Source organism: Sitodiplosis mosellana, unplaced genomic scaffold (assembly GCF_009176505.1).
Source record: "Sitodiplosis mosellana isolate CC-2019 unplaced genomic scaffold, AAFC_SMos_1.0 Smas_scaffold_6162, whole genome shotgun sequence".
NCBI lineage: Eukaryota > Metazoa > Arthropoda > Insecta > Diptera > Cecidomyiidae > Sitodiplosis > Sitodiplosis mosellana.
This window is the reverse complement of record NW_022601403.1, coordinates 144,249-166,610: the sequence shown is the minus strand read 5'-3', so window position 1 is coordinate 166,610 and position 22,362 is coordinate 144,249. Positions and strand designations below refer to the sequence as shown.

Genomic DNA, 22,362 nt, shown 5'->3' with positions numbered 1-22,362 from the left:
ACCCGATTTGTAGCATGCAATTTATGCAAAAAAAAGGAATGTTTTTATTCGTTTACACTTCGTGTCGCCGTGTATTTGAGGTGCTAATGTAATAGGTTGGTAGGTGAAAAGGTGGTCATCGATTTGCGTCAAGTTCAAATCCGCGTCGTTTCAAGTGGAAAAAGTCCATTGACCAAGGGTTGATTTCTCAACCAGCTCAACCGCGGTTATATAATATTAACTTTTCGCCATAACACACGCAACGTTATTGAAAAGGATTTGTGAGGCGCGCTTTGAATACATAATGAGCTTAGGTTCGTGGAATTTGGCGCGATTTCATCGACTTAGTCATTTTTGTCGACTGGAAAAAAAGGATTTTTGAACAAGATTTATCGCTATCAAAAACGCCCATTTTTGAATGAAAAGAAGTGGACGAGACTGAACAAAGTTCTTTTTCATTTTGAATAGAACATAAAAACATTCTACTTCACATTCATTTCTAAGAACCATAACTTCGATGAGCGCTGATAAGCACATTCGGTTTGGGTTTTCCCCCACTAACGCTTGAAAATATGCACTTTTCGACCGGATGATGTTTTGTAATATTTACTGAAAAAGAACAATAGACAAAACAAACATACTCATACACGTATACATGGCATGTGAGCTATACAATATATGAGATACGCGCGCAACAGGTACACCTGCAATAGCATTGTGTACTTTTATTTGAACAAAATGCGTTGTTTTTGGTTGAAACACGCAGAGAGTGAGACACACACACACGCACACACACACACACACACACACACACTGAGAGAGAGAGAGAGAGAGAGAGAGAGAGAGAGAGAGAGAGAGAGACAGCGAGAGACAGCGAGAGAGGGAGAGAGAGAGAGAACGCAAAAAACAAATGCAATTGTTGCACTAACGCTTTGCATCGCAAGAATGAAAATAAGAATATTCTTACTTAGATCAACCTAAATACCGACAGCGCTATACAATTTCAAATAATAACAACAACAGAAATGAATTGTCGACTCGTTCATTACGTAAATCAAGATGGTAATTAGCCAAGCGCGATGAGAGTTGAAAACTATCAAAAACCGGTAAATTGGTCTCTTTTTAGAATTTATATTAAGTGGCATCGTTGGCACACAGTGAATTTTTCGGTCCATGATGATGTGGTTGGCAATTTAGCTTTTATTTCTTCTCACGGACAAAGAAATACCAGAAGCGATGGTCAGTATGCACAGCATTTTTACAGAGAACGATTTCGGTCGAGTTATTTGCATTTTTCTTAAGGCGACAATTTTGAGGTTTCTCGCTTACTCTGCAGTTCGGTGATCGACTTCGGTTTGCTCAAAGATTTATGTGATTTTTTCGAAGAAAATTTAAAATTCAATTCATAAAGAAGACGGAGAAGAATCGAGCACTGAACTAAGTTTGGAGTTGGATACTGAACATAACATGGAATTTATCATAACCAGCATTGAATCGAGCATTGTGTCTACTAAGTAACATTGTGTCGAATTTTTTTTCGAATCGAGTTTTGGATCGAGTTTTGAATCAAGACCCAAATTAAGCTACCATCCGCAACCAGAAACAATCACTGAAGCATCAACGCTAACATCAAAATTCAAGCGAACGAAAAATTTAGTGATAAAAATCGCATAAGTTGCGACGTCATAAAAATGTGCCCTGGCTGAGCTAATATACCTGTGTCCATCAGCCATATAGAATGTTTTGCGCACAAGCAAGCGGTTTGGATGGAATAGCACATAGCAAGCAAAGCGAAAGAGAAAGAATAACACAAAATCATCGACGCTTCGTTCCACCGAAACGCGTTTCCGAAGAATATTTTTCAACACAAACACACACAACCATGCACACACACATGCACGCAATCGTGTTCACTTCACTATATCGTCTGTGGCTTTTTTGTTCAAAATATGTCATATACCTATACATATACGCGCGAGCACACGGTCGGTCGATCGAAGCGCAAAACAGAAACACGAAAAAAAAACCACCAACAATTTGGTTCGTCGAATGAGTGAGCGCGCGCGTATGCATTTGCCGTTCACATGCACAATTTTTCAGTCGTTCGTACAAAGCGTAACTGTAAACAACACCAGTTCAAAAAGTGCTCTCGCGCCGCGCGTTCCAAAACGAATAAAATAGTTTACATGAAATAAAACGAAATTTTTTGTTCGCGCAACAGGCAACAGAAACGCGTGACTTTTGTGCACATCGTCATCGGAGACAGCGAAAAAAAATTGTTTTAGACATATTGTTATTGTTGGATAAAATAGAGAAAGGAATGAAATAATTGTTGTTAAGTGTAATCTCATCACATTTTTGGTGTGCCGAGCCCTGCTATCGATGACATCGGTGCTCGTCTCATGCTCTCTGAATGGAATTTCGAAATGCAGAACGAACGAGAGTTGAACGACGAAGAAAAAAAAAGCACACACAATAGAACCCATTAACATATCTCTGTGCTCTGCATAGAATTGAATGAGTGTTGGTGTTGTGTGCGTGCTGTTGTTGTTGTTGTTGTTCATATATATCGAAGGCATATATATTTTTGTTCTCTGTGGCTTAAGTGCTCGTAAACGTGTAAATATGGAACCAGGCATTTAACCTTCGTTCTGTTCGCTCCTCTCTGTTTTCAACAACACACCGAAAATGAAATAAAAGAAACCATACACATTTGGAATATAAATCAATAGGCGAAAAAATATTTTATATTTAGCAAATTGAAGCCCATCATATAAGTGTGTTTTTTTTTTATGTTGGGCAAAAATATCAGAATTTTTTTCTACCGGACATTGAAGTGAATAGAAAGTCACTGGAAAAAAAGAGCAGTGAATATTTCGAACAAACACAACCGTCCCAGTGGTACAATGTCACCAAACCTTCGACCACATCATATTCATTTAGTCGACCATTCAATTAGTGTCAGTTCGTGTTATGCGTAAATAAATGGATTTCTTTCATTCAAATTGATTTCGTTGAAACAGTCAGCGTGTGGAAGAGACAAAGAAGACGGCAGAAAAAACACGATTTATATCCATTTCTTTCAAAGCCGCTAGTTTTGTTTGATATCTATTTTCTTGCGTACACACAAGTGTTTATTGCGGTAAAACCTGTTGAAGACTTCAACTGAGAAGTGAATAAAAAAAAACAGTTCATCGATCCAGAATAGAGCAGAAACGTCATGTGTAGTAGTGGTATTGTCATATAAAGTGGATTTCCAAACGATTTACACGCCGAACCAGAGGCCGAACCATCATCTCGTGCCGATCAGGTAAAGAAAGAAATCAAATACGGTTCCGTCCATTGTGGTCTAATTGCTATTGTTATCAGACACACAAACTAACTCAAAATGAGTGGCACACTCACTGTGATAACAAAAATGCCAAATATAGACATGAATGAAGTGTGTTTGGTTTTGTTTTGCTACTTTGCTGTGCTAGAAAAATGCATTCTTTTTTTTCGCCGAGCACTGATTCATACATCGTGATTTGGTACAATGATCAAGGCATTAGGTAATTCATCTATTCAAGCAAGAAATTAACCTGAATAATTCCATAATCGGCGGATTCGGTACAGCGGAAAAAATTATTATAATGCCACTGTTTTTTTTTCTGTTCATTGCTGTTTCGATCGTTTGTGGCGAATGCAACTTTCGCGTAGCGTAAAATAAGGGCCAAACCAAGTGAGAAAGGAAAAAAAATGCTGAAGAGACATACCGTACCGCGCGAGAAATGCGCTACCGAGACAGAAAAGAATGTTCAAGCGAAAATTCAGTTTGGATTTAGCTAATTAGCTAATCCATTAATAATGATTGCTGCATTAATTTTTGCGTTTACATTGATTATGAAAAGTGAGACGATCGCGCGCGAGCTCACATTCACGCTAAGTGGGATCGAAGTCCTCAAATCATATGTATGCTAACTGAAAAAAAAATTATCAACATCAACAATGCCGCTGACAGCGGTGATGTGTGTTGCAAACCATTTGATGGGACCGACCGAAGAAGAACGCTTCGTTTGATGTCCGAATCAACCACATTCGGTCCGTTTGAAATTCAACATTTGTGTTTGACCAAGCTTACCTTTTTTTTTTATCAAGCTCACATTTCTACGTGGCCAAGCTCACATTTCTATTCGGCCAAGCGATATCTTCACTCGAAAATTGACCAAAATTGCTCGAATATTTACAAGACTTTTCCATTTGATTGAAAATGAGCCAAATTTTGATGTTAAAATCATACAAGATGATTGGAATCATCTGGATCGATTACAAGACTCGATTCAATGTTTGAAAAATTACAAAAAAATCGATAGATTTTCTAATACAAAGTCACGATTATGATGAACTGAACATACTTACATCAGAGTTTGATGATCAGACTCAGTTGATCGGACAATGTTCGGCCACACCTCGGTGCTTCTTTGCCAAACAATTGCCAAAATTGCCGACAATGTTCAAACGAGGCATTCGAACAATGTTCAGAAAGCAATGAAAAAAAAACGCAGATTATTCGAAAACAATGCGTTTAAACGATGCTTTTGATGGGGTCTTAGCCCCGATGGCAGCGAAAAAAGTGCAATCCAATCCGTTTAAATTACAATGGCAATTCAACAAAAATTTTAATTGAAATTGAGCGTCTACAATACGAGGTTGTCAAATTGAATGAGTACAAAGTGAAAAATCACTCACACACACATACACACACACACACACACACGGCGTTTATATCTCAATCAGTTGAGAAATTAAAATTGAATTTTCATCCATTGCCAATTCACGCGGGCTTCAGACATTCAATCTGCGATTTTTTTTCTCTCGGTTTGTTTACATACAACCATCTGAGTTACATATGTTTTGGCGTGTAAAAGAGACGGAAAACGTTGGACATGTTACGGATGTTGAAGAAAGAAATGAAAAATAATAAACAACAACGAACTGCTGATCGTCATTTGCTTCGTCGAATCAAAGAGAAATTTAAATATTACGTGGTCAAGTAAAAGTTTCTTTGAGTTGTTGTTGTTGCAGTGTGTGAGCACTGAATTGTGCGTCCGCCGCATTTAATTGGAACGCATTATAGTTTTCTTCAAAAACTTACGCGGTACACTGAAAATTATCAAAGCAGAAAGAGAGGAACAAAAATGCGCGCGCGCGCTTTGTAATAGAAGCAGATGGCAAATACACTCAGCCTTTCTTTTAAACCAAGTAAAACGAACACATTCCACCACAAAACGCTTCTCCAAGTCTTGGTCCATGATAAATGATTTTGTTCAATTTGAGAGAGAAAAAGCTGCGCAGATAAAATGACCGACAATGACCACTTGATCGACTTTGGTTTTTTCCCTCTTCTTCACTTTTACTTCGCAATGAACTTTCTGCGATTTCATTGTGGCTTTCAAACACACGCAAAAATGTCATCCATGCCCAAAACCGAGCTCGACCGATTTAGGGTTTGTAACCGATTTTGGATGAGATACCAAATCTTTCATTTTGGATCGCTTGAATTTGAACGGTCGGTTGACAAAGAAATATTCTTGGAAACTGTGACTCATTTTGCCCGGTGAATGACGCAATTTTCTAGCTTAAATTGTAGGTTAATCTGCACAAATCACTTTTAATTCGGATCAAACGAGCCAAACTGAGGCTCTTTTCTGACAGCACTCTTGACTGTTTTCTGTAGGCTCTGTGGTCTCAGACAGAAAGATCGTTTTACCACAGTGCCAAAGGCCAAATACTTCAAGTGCTTCTGAACTTTTGCTACTATTACAACTAATTTCTTTCGATTTTCATTGTTTCTGCCCATTACGAAAATAACTAATATCGTTTTTGTGTCAATTTCTCGATTTCTTCCATGTAATTTGGTGAATTTTCATTGTTTTGCTTCGGGTTTTATCTTTATTTTTCGTTTATTTGTGTCATTTTTTACAATCTCGGTAAATTTTGACCGGTTTTTGTCATTTTTGATTGATTTTCGTCAATTGGTTGCTGATTTCTAAAAGCGTTTCCGTATTCCACCTCGTTTGTTGTCTATTTTTAACTAATTTTTTATGACTTTATCGGAACTAATGAAATGACGAATGAAATTTTCGTAGTTTTTTCTACATTTTTCTACTTTTTTCCATATATTTCCATCATTTATCTTTTTTTGCTTATTTGTTGCATTTTTTTTTCATTTTTCCTCTAAGTTTATGTCGTTTTCTCTCACATTTTCTTCATTTTTCCGTGAATTTTTGTCATTCTTGCATCAATTTTCATTTTTTTCCTTCTTTTTTGTCAATTTTTGTTTTTTTTTGAATTTTTGTCTTCTTCTTTCCATGATCTCTCTTCTATTTTTCTTCTTTTTTCCTCTTTTCTCCTCTTTTTTCATCTTTTTTTCAAAATTCCCCTGCATTGATTCTCGTTATTCATTCGAAGTTTAATCAAAACTAAGAAATGGATGCGGACCACTGAGATCGAGATGGGTTTTAATTAAAATTGGATTTCCGTTTGCCGAATGAATTGTTTTTGGCGTTGGAATCTTCTTCGTTTTATTCGTATTCATAGAAATGGAGTCAAAGAATTGCATTGTCTGTTGAACGAGTGGGAAAAATTGCACCAACTATGGTGTGTGTTTTTTTTCAAATTTTTCCGCTAGACATAAATAAAAATGGAATTATTGAATGCTCCCAAAAAAAACTATATTGAAAAGAAGTGCAAAAACACACATTGGCAGAAAAATGAAACTCCCGGTTGGTGTTTGTTGTGTAGCACGCAAGCGATTTTATATGCAGAAGAGTGAAAAAAGCCATATAATAATGGTAGTGCTTGCAGTTTAAATCATTGCATTGCCAAAGTGCGCGCGCATACGGGCGCTCACTCGGCATACATACACAACCGTTTTTGCTGTTCATGTATGGCATGTGCGTTTTTAGTGTGTGTTGTGTTTGTGTTCATTTATTTCTAGTTAATGCTTCAAACAAAGTGAAGACGTGTTTTTAATTACATCGTCATGAATTAAATGTTGAAGTGAATAAGGAAATTTGCACGTCATTTTTTTGGGGGTATTCAACCATTAACATTTAAAAACAAAAGCATAAAATGAAACGAAGTAGGAAGAAGAATTGAGCGCCGACGGCTATCTCTCTATATTTGTTTTGTCCCGTTTATTTTATGGATTAAATGAACCGCATCGAAATATTATCTTTGCTATTCGTTCGAACACCCCCCCGCCCTCCCCCATTGACAGTCAGTTCCAATTGAACGGAAGGAATTGTCAGTCACCAAATAATATAGTGAAAAAGAAGAAACGGACAAACAAAAAATTGCTTTTCTTCTGTCAAATTCACAATTCATTTTTTTCAATTAGCCATTTACTTGAGCGGCAAAACAGTTTTTGTTGCTACAAAACAATGGCATATTGTGTAATTACGCATACAACGGGCGATGGCCGGTCTTAATTTCGGTTTGCGTGTGCATTTAAGAACTTCGAACGGTTCGGTTCGTATGTGAGTGTATAATTAAACGGTCAATATGATATACACAATGGACAATAACACGGTTAGTATTTAATGTCTTTTTCCTTCGTATCTCTCTCACTTTTTTTTCTCGATGAAATCCAGCGGTCTTCAGTTTTCTTTCACTTTTCAACGAAATAATTGCCGGTTTTCATCACACTGGCGCTAGATGATGGGGCCGAACGGTGAATTATCATTTGGTTACACAATTCAAAATGAATGGACAAACACAATCAGAATATGACCGACAAGATAATTGAACTATTGAACACTCTTTGAAATAAATTACTTGAAGCGTTAAAGCGCTTCCAAAACAACAATCTCTTGCTGCCACTCTCTCATTTGCACAAAATATCCAAATTTGCTCATCATGAGTCAGCTGATGCGCACAATAAACACACACTGATAATAATACACTGTTAGGGTGCCACTTGACCATGAAGTCATATAACCAACAATTGAATACTAATTACGTATGGAATGCTGAAATTGTTACGGCGGCGAAAAAGGCACATGAAGACATATTTGAATCATAACCAACGCCGTTGGGCCAACGGATCCATCGGTGAAGTCATCAAATATTATCAACCAATGGATCCATCCTCTAATCACCAAATGACCTAATGATGTTTTATAACAAACATCGTTTTTGTCTTTGAATCGGAAGAATTAATACGGCAAAAGAATTGACAGAAGCCTCAATGAGCACATGATCAGTCAGAAATGTGTATTTGATTCATTCTTCTTATTTTCTGGGCTCGACCTTTGAAAAAAATGTTTTAATGCAATAATTTTGTTCAACAAAGCTGATTATTTGTTAATTCGTTTCTTTTTTTCAACACCCTCGTAAAAACAAGTTAATCGAAAAAACTTAGCTTTTGAAAGCAAGAAAGCTCCCTTTCTCCGATGAGAAGATCTGTATTTCTTCTTGCAGAGATGCAAAGTAAAATGAAAATGTGTTAATGTGCTTATTGTTGGCCAAACCAATTATTTCAAAACCAATTAGCAAAGAGAGTTACATCGCATTATTTCAATACTCAATGTGATAGTAACATTTCGTGAAGAAGCCAAATGGTTTGCGGCGAAATTGGTCATTTTCACGTTTTAATCTCGGGCATGACACATCAAGAATTCATTTTGACACATCACAATTCCAAGGCAATCAAACATCATTTGCCAAATGAATGAAGAAATGGAATTAAAGTGCCCAATTTTATAAATAGTCGTGACTAGCTGAAGAGAAATGTCCAAATAATTTGATCACGTCTAGTTGAATGGAATGGATGACTTCTTCACGGAAAATGTGTGCTAGATTTGGTCATTTGAATTTTCAATTCTAATAACGATTAACAAACAAGTAGCGATGATTTCGATGCGCTTGTTCTTAAAGTGGACCTCCAATAGATGCCGTATGACAATAATTTTCTTCAATAAAGAATAGAAATGTTTGATGGAAACGGCAAAAATTGATTGATGGGTGCCATACGGTTAGTGCAAAAGCATTTATTGTCCTACCTAACGCGAGCGCCATCTGTTCGGTTTGAACATGAAAACAAACAAACTGATCCATACAGAGTCATAATACAACAACATCTCTATGTAGGGGAAACGCTGTAGTTCGTTTTGTTTGGCACATTTTTTATACACTGCCTTAATTTCCACCGATTCATATATCGGTTGGCAGCTGGAGTCATTTTGTTTGTTTTCATGTTCTCACTGAATAGATGGCGTTCGCTTTAAGGAGGGCAATAAATGCTTTTGCACTAAAGGTATGATGGATGCAACATAATTCATTGATGAATGACTTTATCAACCAATTTATAAGTCCAAGTTTCAAATTAAATCTTTCAATATCGAAAATGATCAAAAAAGAATAAAAATAAACGGAGAATATTTTTGTAATAAGAATACTGAAACTTTGGTGTGAAACAAAAACTAATCTTATGTTTTGTGTTGAAGCCAAAACTGCAAAAAAAAAATATAATTCAAGTCAATTAATCACGGGATTGAACCCGAGCTTCAGTGTATATGAAACAAAATATCGGTCTTTCTCCTGGTTTTGCTCTTCCTCTTTCTCACTTCTCATCAAGAAAAAAAAACGCTAATTTTCTGTTTGATGTCTCTTCGATTGTCAATTTCCATACGAAACTACGCAACCACCTCTTGAACCGTTCACCTTCTTGAGCCGAAACATCGAATTAAATTCCATTGAGTTTGATGTTCAAATTTGGAACCATTCAAAAAATCCAAATTTCGACCAAGACTTTCATCGATCTCGTTTTGAGTGACTTAAATTGAGTCTATCTTCGAAATTCACAAAATGCTCATGTTAGCCTACACTGATCATTGAACACTTTTCGCCAGCCGATCCATTGATCATTGAACGATGATCGTTCAACGATCAATTCTTTCCTGGCACAATATAGCTCATTTACAAAGTTATAATAGGCAACATATTGCAGGTGGTACCCAAAACAAGCCGTTTTGACTGATGGTTCAAGTACAAAATTCAAACGTGGAATTATGATTGCAATTGTTCGAAAGAAGAAAAAAAAACTTCATTAAAATATTCCTGTTGGAAAACACGTGATTGGTTATAGTGTGCGCCGTTTTGTACTACACCCTGCGGTGAATGGTGCTATGGAATTGGAATGTGTGGCGCATTTTACTTCAATTAGAAAGTCATGAATATGCGTCGTCGCCGTCGTATTGAATTCCATCGTGAGCAATTCATTTCGGCTAGAGGTCATGCAAATTGGATTAAATGTATATGATATGTTCCATGGTAATTTGGAACAATGAATAGACAAAGACTGCAAATAAAATCGCTTCCACAATCCAATGGTAACGAAATAATAAAAAGTCGTGCCATTCGAACTGAAGGATGAGGACGAAAGATGAGATCGATAAAAAGAGAAAAAAAATAACACAGAAAAATTGGCGTTGATCTCCATTTATTATACGTGTGTGTTTCGTGTCGTTCATTGAAATGCATTTATTCGCAAACGCGCGCGAACGGAGAGAAAGCATCTCGCGATGAATCACCCGCGCCACTTCAGATTTATTCTGAATGATGTAAAACTGATTTGTTGCTGGCATGAAACATACGATTTCGTGCGCGATCGTGACAGAACCGAACAAATAAGTGTTACGTTTTTTCCATTCGCATCTCTACCTCTCTCCCTCTTTTTCGACTTGATTCGGCTTTTGATTTGTGGGTTTGGTGAAGCTCTGCATGCGCGCATTGCCCACTTTCCATCGTGTGTGTGTGTGTTTGTGTGAGTGTTTGTTTGTGTTTTGGCAATTGAACGAAATTCCTTGTGGATTGTTAGAATTAACGAGTCGTTAAAAAAGACCCATCCACTGTTGGCTTGGCGGAGTCGAGACTTTTTTTTTGGCTGTTTGCTGTTTTCAACCGCATTTTAATTAAAACTGCAACAAAACGATACATGTTTTTCCTTGATCACAATTTAAAACCTCATTTCGACAATTACACTTTTCCCAATCAACATTTTTGATTCGAAACACTTCTTTGGGCTGGGTTTGAAGAAAAGAGGAATTCTTCATAAGTCTTTATTTACCTAAGCAAATATTTGTAGTTAGATTTTCTTAGTAAAATCGTCACATTTTTTGTCAACAACCAAATTGTCTCTTATGCACCAAAATATGCTTTAGCTTAGAAAAAAAATCCTTCACAAGAATATCAAATGTCTGCATTCCCACTCAAGCAGACTATTAACAACCTACCTACACAGAACATAGCTTAACTTTGCACCACGTTTTTTTTCAATGTCTCATCACATCCGGCCTGTGCATCGAAATCATCTAACCAAACTTCCCGTTTTTTTCTCTCTCTCCGTAAATTTTCAGTTCCGGTAGAAGGCAATTGGGATCAAATGCTCTAGCAAGGTAAGCACATTGATATTCAATGATCATTTATTATACGATTTTTTTTATCATGTTTTTTGTTATCATAAATCAATTATGACATTGATGATGGTTATCATTACGGTGGCTATTCAGACTTCAATTAATCAAATGGATGCTACTTTGAAGATTAGAAATCATCAAGTATGCTTGATTTCAATACGTATCGGTCATGTGAATTAAAGGATGAATAATGATTGAAAAGCTGATTAAAAGAAGATTTTGAATATTTAAACAAGATTTCTAACGAAAATAGATGAACTCAACAATTTTCTTTGGAAATTTTTGAAAAATGTGTCAAAAGGTTGAAAAGAATCAACAAAAAGTCGGCCTTTCAAAATAGAGTTTCAAAAGATAGATTTCCCTTAAATGAAAATATGTTAAAAGATTTGATTTGCATTTAGAAAACCCCTTGAAAAGAACGTAGATTATGAAAAATAGAAAAAAGTACCTAAAAAAAACAAAAGACTCTTCGATATATCTGAATGTTCACTGAATATGAAGGCTTGAAGAGCAAACATATGAAATTGGAAGAAGCTGAAAATTAACTTCGTTCAACATACGACATCTGTGTAGTGACGTCGACTTGAAAAGCCCGTACGAAAAGCGATCGTGTGAACATTGCATATCCTCAGGGGTATTTCAAAAGAAACTTTTCTTTCAAAGCTTCTTCGGTCTCTTCTTTGCTAAATGTTCATATGAAGTTTTTCATTTCTTCGACTTCTCCGTTGCGGCCAGTGCTTCGAGATTTCAAAGCATGCATTACTCACTTTGATGATAGTAAAAAAGCGATAAAATGCACATATTACTCATAGATCAAAGGCATTTTTATGTTGTTTACGTCTTTTTATGACTGAATATTTTCTTGTTTTGACTTGAATTTTGTTTATTTTTCTAAAAGAAAGTGATTTTCACCATTTAGAAAGAGAAAAAAATTCCTTTCTGTTATAAATTTAACCATTTTTTATGACCTAAAGTTTAATGCGATTTTGTATCATAAATTAACTGTCATTTCTTTCAATTTTCAGTCAATTGTACAGATCGTCGAGTTTCAACTCGTCCGGCCGTAGCTCGAATTGTGATACCACCGAAGACATGTACAGTGATGTTAGCTTAGAAGATGTACAAGATCTTAACCACAAGGTAAATATTTTTGAAATGAAACCATTTTAGTGATTGGTTTTCAACGATCTTGTTCTCAATGAAAGCTTTTCATTCATCAATTTAGTATCACGATAATTTCATTTTTCAATTCACGACAAAAACAATTTTGAAAATGAAAAAAAAAATCAAGAAAAAAATATTCAAACTCATTCCTTGACTATAAAATTCATGGATGATTAAATCCATAGAACGAATACCGTGCCTAAAGACTGGGTTCTTTACTGACATCGAAAACATTTTGAATGCATCTTTTAATGCGACAAAAAATGTCGTTCGCATTTAAATTTAGACTTAAAAAACCTTGTATCAAGCTCTTGAATGCCATTTTCGTGCGTTTTTCGTGTGTAAAGTATATTTAATAAGCAAGTAAGCCTTTTTTACAATCAAATATTTGTATTTATTTCATCGAAAAATGAATATTGTTCATCGTTGATTAAAAAAAGCTGAATAACAATAACAAAAACAAGCTGCAAGAATAGCGTTTATTCATCACCGGTTGCCATTCAAAATCATCACACCCGGCGACAGCAGACACGAGTACTGAACGTATGCTTGGCTATACAGACCGTGAAAATGAAAAAAAAATTATCATCATCTTTCTATCAGGAGTAAGTCATTCAATAGCTGACTCAGTTCTACTGGTGCACGGACATCGGACTCTAGTATGAAGTCAGTTAAACCAATTATCTCTGTTGCGATTGACAAACTCAGCTTCACGTTCACCTGCCAAAAATACGAGAATCCCGTTGAGAGTCTGACTTTGTCTTTTCTTTGGGTAAAAGTACCGAAATCCATTCGAATTGTCATTCGAATCGAAAATGAAGCAAAAGTCGAGAAACCATACCCAACAAAACGATCATCGAGAGCAAAAACAATCGAATTGAATAACGTACCGTCAATTAAACGGTTTAAGTGGTTTTAACGGCAATTGGGCTGCGAGATTGCCTCATCAAAGAGTCTGGAAAAAAATGCTGAAAACTAAACTGCATTCGCAAATTGTGAGTCTCAATTCACATACCTACATATTAGCGCACGTACACACACACACACACATCGTACCGAAAAGAAGATTTCATAATGAAGAGTTGTAATAGAGCTGCGAAATGCTCTTTCTAATTGTCAGCCAGAGTAAGAGAGCGAATGGCCGGGCCGTGCGCTCTGCACTGCACAAATCGCTTCATGCATAAATCCAAATCCGAAATTATGATCCATTTGCAGCTCGTGTTTATGCTTTTGTTTTTCTTTTTCTCTCTCGTTTCGAATTTCGATTCATACATTTTTGCATTTCACACGCGCTGATGAAATGATACGAGCTATTTTCTTATTGCTTTCCACTTTGCTCGGCTTATAAATCGCATTTAATTACATTCCATCGCTTGCATTTTCAAATGCACCTTTCGTTTACGCCAGAGATTCGCTCTTTTTTTTCGGTACGTGTGGTCAATTTGGCCGTGTTTTTTTTTTCGTGTGTGATTTGGACGTTTTTTTGTGAATCGAAATAGTGCATTCACCCGCTTTGAGGTGGGTTTGATGGCCCGAGATTTTCCTATCAAGTAAATTGATTTCATGATGCGCTTTAAATTATGAATTCATAATCCAAATTGATTTCTTTGTTGTTTGAGGCTTTAATTTCACGTTGTTTTTCGTGTTTTCGCTCTTTTTTTCATTTTTATTTTAGTTTTCTCGAATCAGTTTGGATTCAATGAATCTTCACTTTTGGTTTGGATTTCTTTCGGAACTAATGTTTCCGTTTGATTATGGTCTTAGATCATAGACCATAGACCAATGCCAATGGTCAATTGGTCTGAGTAATCAAAAATTATTTTCGGAATCAACGTCTTAAATCAGTGAACTGATTATGATCAAAAACTCATTTTTTGAATTCAAAATCTAATTCTCGTTTTTTGACTTGAAAAGTATCTAAATGACGTTTTTTGGCTTCTAAAAGGGTAAAAATCGATTCTTTAAAGAAAGAAAAACATCAACCAAAAACCAAATCGACCAAAAAACAAATCGATCTAAAGCTCCATGATTTCTCAAAAGCCAAAGTTCTATCAAAGTAGCTGTTACAAGTAACAGATATTTTACTTATTTCTTTAGTAAAAGATGTATTCAAATAAATCAATCAGCACAGTCGCATCCAGCATTTCGATTCCTTTGAAACCATTCAACATATCGTTTGTATTGTTTAAATGCTTCGCCGATCCACAGTCATAGTATCTATATATTGTGCCAATTACAACCTTGTAAATGGACACAAAATGTGTGTTTAGTTGGCAAATGTTGCATAAAATCAAATCGACCGAATTACATTTCGATTCGTTCTAAACGTGATCGTTTCGATTGGTGCAATCACCAATCCACCGAGTCGCGATTGGAATATATTTCGTGTGTATGTGAAAACTGCAATTGTTGTGCATATTTCTGTTGTGTTGTGTGTACTTCTCGCTCTTCAATGGAAAAAAAATCAATGGTTTTGAACTGCGAAGAAATAGCGATAATTTTACAATTGAATTGTTCGGGCTATATGGTTGGCGTTCGTGCAAAACGAAACAAGAGACTTTCTGTTTCTGGAAAACAATTCGCGTTGAAAGAGTAACAAAGAAATACAGTGAAAAAAGAACAGAGTAGCAGCAACGAATATTTAAAAAAGACTAAAAACTAAACGCGCAACAACAAAAACAACAGTTGCTTTAAATCGCCCATGCACCATCATATATGTTGGATAGCCCATTTGCGCATTGAGTGAGTGTGCTTTTCCAACTACAATCGCCCGATATATACACAATTTGTGTGCTGTTGTTGTTGTTGTTTAATTGGGGCCTCTCTATTATCATTTTTCAGTGAGCCAGTGCACGCCATAGACACACTCGCATTCGGTTGCGCGCGAGCGCGCGCGCGCCCGTTCGCGCACTCACATTCGCACCGAATAAAAGCAATTTATTATTTAAAAAGCAGCAGCAGCAGCAAAGTTATAGGCAGGCAACGGGGCAGCCAGAACAACAAACATAAAACACCGTTGCATACGAACACACCCAATCTGTGACTTGATCGGCACTCACACACACACAGACAAAGGGAGATACACACTGAACGCGCGTGTTTGCGGTAGTGTGCAGTAACCATATGATGTTTTGATAGAGAGCAACACTCTAGATAGAGAGAGAGAGAGAGAGAGAAGCACACATACGAGCCTATGGCTCAGTCGGTGTGTTGTTGTTGTTGCGTTTCTTCAACGCCACTCTTCGTTCGCGCATTGTGTATTCAATGAATTGTTATTCAGTATCAGTTTTTTCGTCGTCGTCGGTGCGCATTCGATAGAGTCACCAACCAAATCGGAACTGTCTTCAGTTCAACGACAACATACAAGAAACAAATCTGAACGACAGCAAGAAAAAAAATACGAAATAAATTGTCGCAAAGTGCGAAATTGTTTGGTCAAAAGTAAATTTTCAGTTTGTGTTATATCAGTTTGTTGAATTTTTTCTCCTCACGGTTTTTGTTCGGTGGAAAAAAATTCGTTGCGATTCCTTCAGTTTTTTTTTTTGTTCGGATCTGTGAATTCGGTTGAAACTTGTTTTGACTCATAATATTGGCTGTGTGCCCGTAAAATAAAGTCACATCGCGCAAGTGAAATATCACAGCCAAAATAAACCAATTTTTTTAAAATAATAATAATTATTATTATGTTCGGTTTTAACTGAGCCAGAAATCATTTTTCCGTTTTCTTTGTGTAATTTTTTTGGCGTCGATATATTCTTTTTGTGTGTTTCCTTTTGTGCGGGGTCAACACAAACGTGTTTGTTTTTTTTTTTTTAATTTGTTTCATCGTCAATCGAGAGCAAGTGTTTGATAACATTCTCGAAAAACGTATGTGAATCCATTGAAATCAGTGTATTTGAGAGCTGCATCGTTTGAAATGCAATTCGGTTAAAATTTTGCTGCGGGCCATTCGATTACTGTGTGCCATATGTGGCAGTGTGTGTGAGAGTATGGTATATGTGTGTTTGTGTAAAAATGATCAAATGTGATTTTTTCGACAGTTATGGCAATATGAACAGAACAAGATACTGCGCCTATTTTCTGCGATCATCACGTTTTCTTTTCTGCATCAAATATTTTCTTCTTCTCAACCTTCTTTGCTGCTTTTTCCCCGTCCATCTAGTCAAATTGAAGTCATTTCTTGGGATTGGATTGGAACGTCAGTCTTTCTCAATTCATTTCTTTGGATTCCGTCAATTCATTCTTAACGGCAAAAAAAACATTGGCCATCGAAAGACGGTTATGTGAAAAATATCCAATAATTTTCGAAGCAATACAACGAAGAGATGAGGGAATAAACAGTGAGAATCCGTTTTCTTTTCACATAAAAAAACCAGATGTCGATTCGCAACGATTGTCCTTGAAATATTCCCAGTTCTCATCGACGAAAAATCACTTGTCAATCGACAAACACTGCTGATGTTATTTACATGCAAAATCAGTAGTTGTATGATTTGTTTAACGATAATAATCCATCCCGTGATTCAATTGTTTCGTCTTCGTTTTGTATGTTTTATGATGGATCTTTATTTTGTTTGTTTTTTCGATTGTTTGCTTGATGTAAAGCCGCTCTGTGAATAGGAAAATTGCTTATCGGTTTTGATAGAGTGTCGAAATTATTACGATTCTAAAGCAAATTGAATGAGCAATTCATTTGTGTTGTATGTGTGCGTATCGTTGACGTTGAGATAGAGAGAGCGAACAGAAAGAGAAGGATAGAGGCCAAAGAGTCAGTTTGCTCAATTGATTTTAATTGAATGCGACTGAAAATGCTAATCTTGCGTTCTAATTCTCGAAAAATGCCCATCTTGTGTATTCATCATCGTGTATGAATAAACAAAAGGCGGCCGCCACCGCAGTCGTCATCATAGTTATGTACACCGAACCGAATGTCGGCAAATATTGAATTAAAGTAATATTTTTGTTTGATTTTTGTAGTTGACGTCATTCGCTCGCTGACTCTTCGAAGACGTTTGCGAATGAATACACAGAAAGAAAATGGTTATTTTGAGTCAAACCTTATTCATCGCGTCCGATTTCGATCGGGGATATGACCGGAAATTCGGTTTCTGAATGAATGAAACAGCCGCTGTGGATTTCAATGAAAAATGTTCAAATTTTTTTTTCGTTAATGAAAATGTTTCATTCGTCGTTGTTTAAGAAAAATCTTTTATACAAAGAAAATCTTCCGTTCGAATCAACGGACGCACGAAGCGATTTTAATCGCGTTTGTAAAAACGAACTTTATTGCCCAATGTGTGTAATTGTAGCGATTATCAGAAAAGATGCTACTAGTTTCTAATCGTGATCCGATGATGTTTATCGTGAAGCGAACAACGAGAGATAGGCAGAGCGACGATTGCGAGTGGGAACAAAAACAATGACGAGATTGTATAATCGACTTTCTCGTGTACATTTCATATGTATCTTTTGCTCCATTCCATTACAATGGAAAACGATATTTCCGAATAAGAAAATTGGCGGCATTTTGTGTATGATCTTTTACCAAACGCTGCTTTTCTCATCGTTGTTGTTATCTCTCTCTCTCTCTCTCCTATCATTTCTGCCTAACGGCGAAGCGTCACTTAAACCGATTTTCCGCTTTGTTTCCCACTTTGAAAAGCTTCTTATAAGAACTTGACCGTCACCAAGCTCAAGCTGAAATTAAACGTAACGTGAACACACTCAAAAAACAACAAATGGGCGTTCATAATAATTCATGCGCTTATTCGATTTGAGTTGTGAACGCATGCCGTTGCCTGATCTTTTAATTGCATTTCTGCGGAATTGTTGCCGGTTCATTGAGCATTTTGTCGATTTCCGGCTTTTGGCCAGTGCGAATGACGCGCGCGCGCGCGGAAAAGAAATTGATATAGATCACATTTTGCGCGGCGAGGAAGAGAAACACTCGGAAAAAAAAGAGTAGAAAAAGAGTGAAGTAGAGAGAGAAGAAGGAAGAAGAAGAGACAAAAAAAAAGAAAAAAAATAAGAGGAAAAGAGAGAAAAAGGGAGAAACAGGGAGAAAAGAGAGACAAAATATAGAAGAATACCGCTGAAATGAACAGAGATAGAAAAGTAGAGTGACAAAGGGAAAAACGAGAGAAAAATAATGAAAAATGATAGAACAATAGTGAAAAAGAAGAAAAGATGGATTCTCGCTCGTTCGCTCGCTCTAATGAATGAGATGTAGAAAGAGCGAGAATTTCATGCGTGAGCCGTTCCATAATCATGGGCCATGCAAAGAACATGGAACATATCGAGCGAGAGAAAATTCCAAACGGAATTCCGCTCATGATAACAAATTAGCTTGTGCTCGTTCGAGAGCTGTGAACAGTGAAAGCATCATGATGGACCGGCTAAAAATACAATTAACAGCCAAACAACTACAATGAAAAAACGGAAAAATCCACAAACGAAAAATAAACAGTTGGAAAAAGATTCCAACCATTTACTCGTTTGTAAAAATGATTGAAAAATGAAACAATGGTTTGTACGTGCGGAAATGCACACTTATTTGAATATTACCTGAAAGAAAAAATTCGATCAAAAGAGAAATATCTGAGGAGAAAAAAAATCATAGAAAGTGGTTATGCATCAAAATTATGGCTTCTCTTTCTCCATCGGTGTTGTGTACACCATAGAGCACGTAAAGTGTTTCATAATAATTGCATTGTTTGAGGGAGGCTGTGGCCTGTAGCGGTGGTTACCAACACCATTTTTTCTCTCGTTTTTTTTTTGCATCGAATCCGAATCTCTCTCGGCCCTTCAGATCCCCATGTCGCTCTATTGATGGAACGGTTTGGACTGTCGCAAAATCCATCGTTTGACTTTTCAATTTTTGGATTGTTGGACTTACCTACCTTAGAACAGTGTCGGTTTAAGTTTTTTTCTAATCTAGACCAGTTTCTAATCTAGACCAGTCTCTACTCATGAATCGTGTGGACACGAACCACCGTTTATACATTACACGAAACGCCTAAAGACAACAATAGAACTGATAGCTCAGCTTTGTCGCAAATGCCAAAGATCACCGATGAAAATACGAAGGAAAAAAAAACCAAACAATACAGCAAACATAATAAATGCAACGCACGAAAGATGATAGAAATGTTTGCATGCAGGCTGTGTGTGTTTTTTCTTCTTTCGAATTCATTATCTGTTGCACTTGGTGTTCGATTCGATGCACACTGAGAGAAAATCAAGTTCGACTTTCACTTACCAAACACACACACACACACACACGCTCACATATTTGATTTCCACAATCTATTGCTTTGCATTTGGGCGAAGCGATTTAATGCTTGCAATTATGAATGATCAATATGATCGTTTTGTGCAGGTGAAATGTACACTAGCTGTATGAAAACAAAAAAACCGAACGCATACGATAAGAAAATTGGCCTCACATACACACACGATCCACGACGAATGATAAGTTACAAATGACACTCTCTTTCGTTGTGTTTTCGAATAAACACTTTCTCAATACATCACATTGAGTGAATCAACGGAATGGGCCGCTCGTTATAATGGAATCGGCGAAAAACATAGCATTGCAAACACTTGGCTCAATCGTTGATGAAAACAAAACCAAAAAAAAACGGGAAAAAGAAGAAAAACCGCATCACAAATTTATTCAAAAATAAACTTGAATGGCAAATCTCTCGGTTTGGGAATGAGATGTGTGTTCACACACTTAAGCACATTTGGTCATTTGACACAGTTTCGGCTCGGCGCCATCGTTTTGCTCGCAACAAAATACCGACACATCGCATTCTTGAACAACAAGACGCATAATTTATGTGTTTCATATTTTTAGTTAAACTACGATTTGGATTTGGCTAGTTTTGCTACAGATTTGACGCATTTTCACACAAACTTTTGACTCTTGAGAAATAAACACAAGGGATTTTTGATACACGTGAATTTTAAACAGTGATTGAATAGTTTTCAAAGTTTCTGTTTTTAACAAGAATTTTTCTTCTTCTAAAATTTGAAAAGAAAACCGCGCAAAGAAGAAAAAAAAACGCTGAAACAAAAAAAATCGAACCAAAAATCAGAAAGAAGAAGAAAAACTAACGAAAAAAAGATCGAAATGAATGTCAAAAACTGGTTGCATTTGGAAGAGTTGGATACATAGAAAAAGAGTATTTTGATCAATAAAAAAAAACGAAGAAAAAAAATCTTTGAACAAAAAGAACAAAGAAGCAAAGAAAAAAACACGCGGTGAAAAAACGCTAAAAGTGTGTGTTTGTTTGTTTGGTTTGTCGAGCAAAGAATGACATCGGCATCAGGAGTGCGGGCAACAGCGGATGTACCAAACAATAGTGAGCCCGAAAGTCTCGACAGCCTAGCCTACGATGATTGGGAGGGTCAATTTGAATTTGTTGGCAATAATAACAACAACAATAACAATAGCAGCAGTAGTACGAATAACAGTGACACGGCCAGTACGACCAGTGATGTGGAAGATTTAAATTTGGCCGCACCCAATAGATATTCCAGCGTACAACACAATCATCATCATCAGCACAATCAGCAGCAATTGTTACGGAATTGCCCGATTTTAATCGATGAAGAAACATTCTTGAGCATGCAATCAAGCGATGAACCATATTCAACATTGCTACCGGAACAACCGAATCAATTGATCGAAAACGCTTTGAAACACTTACAATTTGACAATCGAGTGCCATCAATGCCCCATAATAAATTGAATAATTCACAAAATCACACAAACACCGCCAATCAAATCGATGTAAATAATTCGTCTAGTTTAAGCATCAACCACCACAACCACAACGAAAATATCATTGCGATGAAAAATCGACGAAACTGTCAAACACAGCAAAGCGACAGCAATAACAATCATAACAGCTGTTGCCATTCGGATAACGCATTTAAAATGTCCGATATGAATTTTGCGCATGAGCTGTATGACTCCTTGCTTAAGGAACAAGTAAGTGACAGAAACGCGCGCACGCACGCCACTTTGGTCAATGCACAAAATAGGCTCGGCAACCGGTTAGACCGTTGCGCTGGCTCCCCTAAGGAAAAGAAACGAACAGAAAAACAAATGGCAAAATTGTTTTGAATTTTTAATATGATGATGAAGCACCCACATGCTCCCGGCATCTTTCCCTCCGTTCCCTTTCCACGTTCATTTCAATTCTCATTTTAATTCTTTTCATTTCGTTGACAGTCCGTTTTGCAATTAACATTGCTACTGCTCATGGTTTCTTTAATCAATTTGCTGTTTTTTTTTTCATTAAAATTGCTCACCCACGAGAGAGCATTCCAACAGCACAATGGTCAGCCAATTGAAAGGGGCTGATTTGAATCATCACCTCGGTTCAGCTATTTCACACATGTCATGTTGTTTGAAATGCTCCAGTGAAATTCACTGTTCAGCATTAATCACACAACACATTCCAATATGTGTGTTTCATCACGCTGTGAGCACGATGCTTGATATCGCATCATTTACATACTCTCTTCGGCTCTCGCATTTACATACCGTACACTTTGCGAGAGATGTTTGCCCAGTCAACGATTACACAAATATGTATATCAATTTCTTTAAATAGCTTCGTTCGCTCGCTTGCGCGCACGGACGCATTGCGATTTCAATATTCGGCTATCGCCACTGGTTCCCGACACACACGCACACTGTAGATGAACCATATTCAACATTGCTACCGGAACAACCGAATCAATTGAT

General features: G+C 36.7%; 1 protein-coding gene across 20 annotated transcripts in view; it reads left to right on the top strand.

Moving 5' to 3' along the window:
• LOC129574359 (rab11 family-interacting protein 4B) overlaps positions 1-22,362 on the top strand; it is a 49,947-nt gene that overhangs the window by 17,985 nt on the left and 9,600 nt on the right. For 4 of the 20 annotated variants that reach the window (XM_055456273.1, XM_055456276.1, XM_055456277.1 and 1 more), the window contains 2 exons: positions 11,379-11,417; positions 12,464-12,578. In XM_055456273.1, the coding sequence (XP_055312248.1) occupies positions 11,379-11,417; positions 12,464-12,578 (154 nt within the window). Of the gene's footprint in view, positions 1-2,093; positions 3,290-11,378; positions 11,418-12,463; positions 12,579-15,754; positions 16,470-20,460; positions 21,601-22,362 lie in introns of those variants that run through there. The other 16 variants (XM_055456270.1, XM_055456266.1, XM_055456279.1 and 13 more) reach the window with 13 other exon arrangements.